General features: G+C 42.2%; 1 protein-coding gene across 3 annotated transcripts in view; it reads left to right on the top strand.

Annotated features, from left to right (window-relative positions):
- Positions 1-4,177, top strand: part of si:dkey-28n18.9 (sorting nexin-6) — a 24,954-nt gene extending 20,777 nt beyond the window's left edge. For all 3 annotated transcript variants that reach the window (XM_036983739.1, XM_036983740.1, XM_021610047.2), the window contains 5 exons: positions 615-654; positions 794-880; positions 1,434-1,523; positions 1,835-1,900; positions 2,080-4,177. In XM_036983739.1, coding sequence (XP_036839634.1) covers positions 615-654; positions 794-880; positions 1,434-1,523; positions 1,835-1,900; positions 2,080-2,220 — 424 coding nt within the window. In that variant the 3' untranslated portion in view covers positions 2,221-4,177. The remainder of the gene's footprint in view (positions 1-614; positions 655-793; positions 881-1,433; positions 1,524-1,834; positions 1,901-2,079) is intronic.
- The last annotated feature ends 876 nt before the right edge of the window (positions 4,178-5,053 follow it).

The raw sequence follows: 5,053 nt of genomic DNA, 5'->3' as shown, positions 1-5,053 counted from the left end.
TTCACAAATGCTCTCCATCCAACCTCACTGAGCTCGAGCTGTTTTGCAAGGAGGAATGGGAAAAAATTTCAGTCTCTCGATGTGCAAAACTGATAGAGACATACCCCAAGCGACTTACAGCTGTAATCGCAGCAAAAGGTGGCGCTACAAAGTATTAACTTAAGGGGGCTGAATAATTTTGCACGCCCAATTTTTCAGTTTTTGATTTGTTAAAAAAGTTTGAAATATCCAATAAATGTCGTTCCACTTCATGATTGTGTCCCACTTGTTGTTGATTCTTCACAAAAAAATACTGTTTTATATCTTTATGTTTGAAGCCTGAAATGTGGAAAAAGGTCGCAAAGTTCAAGGGGGCCGAATACTTTCGCAAGGCACTGTATGTCATGCAATAAAATGCAAATTAATTACTTAAAAATCATACAATGTGATTTTCTGGATTTTTTATTCCGTCTCTCACAGTTGAAGTGTACCTATGATAAAAATTACAGTCCTCTACATGCTTTGTAAGTAGGAAAACCTGCAAAATCGGCAGTGTATCAAATACTTGTTCTCCCCACTGTAGATGGGGGGCTGTTTTTAAAGGGACTCACCTTTTCCCCTATTTCATCTTGCAGGATATGTGTCAAGCTGTCTGAGGTCATAGATTCAATCAAGGTAAAATGGCATCCTCACCCTGTGGAAATATACATTTGACCAAACAACAAAAATTCAAAGGAAAAAAGACTGGGAGGTTATTTCACTTGATTTACCACACATGCATTACTATTATGTTTGTCTCTTTCTCTGTGTGCAGAGAAACTTTGAGAGTGTTGCTGAGAACAACTTGAGCACTCTGGGGCTGGGGCTGGATCTGGAGTCTCGTTGCCAAGAGGCAGAGAAGGTCAGACATCATCTTTCATTACTAGGGCCAGGAGTTTTTCCTGTCTACATGACCTGACTGGGAAAAACTCCTTGCCTTAGTGTTAGCTGCTCAGTTATTGGTGAACAAGAACATTGTTCGGTATTAGTGTTGTAACTGTTAGTGCTCACAGTTTGTATTAGGTCATGGTGGAAAAACCTCAACCCATTCAGCTGTCATAGACATAACAAATTGCACAGGAAACTCTTAACACATATTGTTGATATTAAAGGTCTCCCGAGTGGTGCAGCAGTCTAAGGCACTGCATCTCAGTGCTAGAGGCGTCACTACAGATACCCTAATTCAAATCCAGGCTGTATCACAACCGTCCATTATTGGGAGTCCTATAGATTGGCCCAGTGTCGTCCTGTTTTGGCCGGTGTAAGCCGTCATTGTAAATAAGAATTTGTTCTTAACTGCCTTGTCTAGTTGTTAAATAAAGGTTAAATAAAAAATGTATAAATGAAAAGTTATTAAATATTATCTTTATGGATAAATAAGGTTGATCTTTGAGCCATTTGAGTGTGTTTTGTAGGAGATGCTGTACAGGAGGACCTGTAAGCTTGTGGAGCTAGAAACAGCCAGCAGGAATGCAGAGCGGGCCAAGCCTGTAAAGAAAGCTGCTGTAAGTGTTTTTGTTCACACAGACGGAGACACATCAGGCACTGCTTGTTCCGCATAGGTCAAGCAGGTGTCAGTAGTGCTCTCTCATCTAGAGCCAACTGCTTATATGGTTTGAGACTGTCATTCCTGCATAAAGATGTCCCAGTAAAAAATATAGTTGAATTGGTACTGGTGAACTGCAATACAATTAAACAGTTTTCTACCATTTTTCCAATGTTCACTTATCAGGACTTGACTGCATATTGACTAATAGTTCTGAAACTGTGTTATGTTCTGCGCTGTGTGAGGGATGTATTTTCCTTTCTGATTCAGATGGACGAATTGAAGGTGGCAGCTGAGAAGGAGTTTGATCATGTATCTGGAGTGGCTAAACAGGAGGTACATACAGCCCACTGGACTGCTGTCTTTCACCTCCAATGTTCACTTCATTCGGACTCTCACCTCTCCTATCAGCTGCTCTTATACAACAGACTGTTGCTTTTTGTCTGCTGAGTCTTGACTGAAATATATGTTCTGTTCTATTTATTCTAAAGTTCAGTGGCGTGTGTGTGTTCCAGATAGCAAGGTTCCACAGTACTCATGTGGAGTTGTTACGCCAGGCTCTGATTCTGTGGTGTGAGAAGCAGCTTGAAACAGCCAGGGACACCTCCTTCCGCTACAGCCAGCACTTGCAGGCCTTCAAAGGGCTGGGGGAGTGACCACCACCAGCCAGACACCCCTCTGACCCACCTGAACACAGTTTGACTGTCTGAGCACCTCACACTAAATATGTACATGCATTGTCTATGTATGCGTCAAACCCTGCTTCCATTAAACTTGTAAATGTAGGGAAATCTGCATAATCCTTATAGCAATAATAACCCAATAGCTTTGTCTCTCTCTCACACAGTCACATACTGTGCCCTCTGTCCAAACCCCCTCCCCCTCTCCTTAGCAGAGAGGGAGTTGGATTGTCTCTGTCAGTGTTGTGCAATGGTGCAGACATTGAGGAGAGGAGAGAGTTCTGTGCAGATCTCTAGCCATCGCCACATCAGTAGTAAGGGTCACAAAATATAAAGCATGATGAACTGATTGCCCAACTCTCTGGCTGCCTGTGTGTGTTTCTCATTCCAGGGTCATTAATCAGTGTGTTAGACTCCTCCCAAGGACACTCCCACTCTCTCTGTATTCTGACTCTGGGACTGTTCCCTCTGCTCTTCCCTCTGTTTGGTTTATATGCTGATTCAACGACTGTTCTTTCTTCTGGTGCTTCCTCAACTAACTGTGGCTGGGCCCTAAGACGATCCTTCTATTACTAAATGTGAGTGTTCTCTAGGCTGTCCAATTCAAAAAGACCACTAACCATACCCCTTGGCACATGTTTGGATGTGTTATGTATAAGCAATATGGTAATAGTTATGGTAGGCTGGTATTGCTTAAACTTCTTCAACCGCACAAATCTCCATAAGTGGTTGGGGGTCAATTCTGGGATTGGTCGATCCTATAACTGATCTTTGTGCTGTTCTCTCCCCTGACTCTCCACTGTGGCTGATCCCTGACTCTTCACTCTATGCTGCGCCCTGTGTTGACTGTTGGCCATATCTATGAGGATGCTGCTGTGTCTTTGAGCTTGTTTGTCTTGGTCTGTAATCTCTGAGTCGTGGGGAGGAGTAAATCCCATCCCAGTAATCAGGGAGAAAGGAGGAGAACAGGATGTGGTAATCTGACAGTGAAGGAGTGTTTGGACACAGCAGAGATGGTCTTGACATCATACTGTATTCACCCTGTTCTGGAGTCAAGATAACCCAGCCGTAAAGCCCACTGCTGCTCTCAACTGCATTGCAATTCACCTATCCCATTTCAAATACCTGTATATCCATTTTACTTGCTTGTAAATCTGCATGCTCTGATTTGGTGCATGCATTCAAGATAGTCCCAATCAGACATGCTATTGCATTTATCAGGAGTTAGCTGTATGTTCTAACTATGCATGCATTCTGTTGGCATGTTTCCTCACTCTCCCTCTTCCTGTTTACTGGTGTTGCGGTTCCTGTTTACTGCATGTAATTAACTATCAAGGCAATTACATGCAATCCCCTGTTAGCCACTGGCATATGTTTCCCTCAGTAATCTATGCAGAGGTCACTGCATCATTGTGCTCGACATGTGGAATCAATTCAATCAGTCTGGAATATATTCTATGCCTGATGCTGTGAGCACAATTTAATACAGAGCTCTGTTCATTTTGTAAATCGTACCAATAATACAATTATGCTCAGAAAATCATAATGTGAGAATTCTGAGGTATTTAATAAACCAATGCATTTAACAATTGATTTGACATCAGAATTTTGATTTCAGTTACAACAGTTTTGTGTGTTTTTTTTGTGATGCTTTTTAAGTGCTCTTATCCCCATGGCTTTGGTGCCAGTACCAAATCAATTTAATCGATAGCTTAACAGGTTTTATAAGAGACTGTAGTGCTCTAGTGGCTTAGTGTTAAGCACACATTGGCTGTCATTTGTTTTGTTTTTTAAATATGTAAGTACTTTATCATTCCTGCACTAAACATATAACATGATTCGAATACCTCTGAATGTAGTCGAAGATGCATAACACTGCTGAATACAACAATTCTGATTCTAATGAAATGCACAATAAAGATTTGTGAAGGTATAAGGGTTTTTATTGGCTGTTGATGACTCACTGATTTTTACCTCTGATGTTCTGAAGGCTTAAATCAATATGAGGAATATACTCTGTGTGGATGCAAACCACAGATCCTGAAGTATATGGATAAAGATGCATATGCTTCAAGAATACAGATGAGGGAAACCTAATGGTTGTGAGAAGATCAAACTTACTGTTCCTTGGGTGCATCATGATTTGATCATCTGTTCCAGGACCACATTATGCCAGCTGAATAATACAACAGGGAGCTATATTTCCAAATGGTTTCATACATTATGCTCTAATTAGTGCACATGACTCGTATGCACACACACACAGTGATGAGACAGTTTCTGATACCTGGGAGCATGACCGAATAGAAGGGCTGTGTGACTGTGTGCTCTTCTCAACAAAAACATGCACTTAAGGCTCATTCAGTAAAGTGGCTCATTACTGGTGGGAAGGCAGCAGCACTCAGTGCCCATTCAGCCATGTGGCCCTCTAAAGGCCTGTTTGTCAGCTGCTCATGAAATCAATGGCCTGTCAGAACAAAGTCTATGGGTCTAGCAACAGTCCTAATGACTCAGGCCCAACAGGGCTCAACCAGGTCTAGGACAGAGCAGTAGGACCAGTCCTAACTGGGCTAAACAAGACCTGGGACAGTGCAAATAGCAGTCCAAAACATGAACAAGGCAAGATCTCAAATGCATACTCCTGGCGCCCATTCTCCTCTATCCTCGTCTCCTTCTCAAAACCAATTGGAGGAGAAGGTCAGAGGGGAGGAACCTCTGGCTTTCTCATCTAATGTGTTTTGAGAAGGAGACGAAGGCGAGAGGGTGGAGGATGGACTTTTGCCCAAATGAGAAAAGTCCTAAGACAGTG

This window comes from Oncorhynchus mykiss, chromosome 7, assembly GCF_013265735.2.
Source record: "Oncorhynchus mykiss isolate Arlee chromosome 7, USDA_OmykA_1.1, whole genome shotgun sequence".
NCBI lineage: Eukaryota > Metazoa > Chordata > Actinopteri > Salmoniformes > Salmonidae > Oncorhynchus > Oncorhynchus mykiss.
This window is presented reverse-complemented; position numbering and strand designations above follow the sequence as displayed.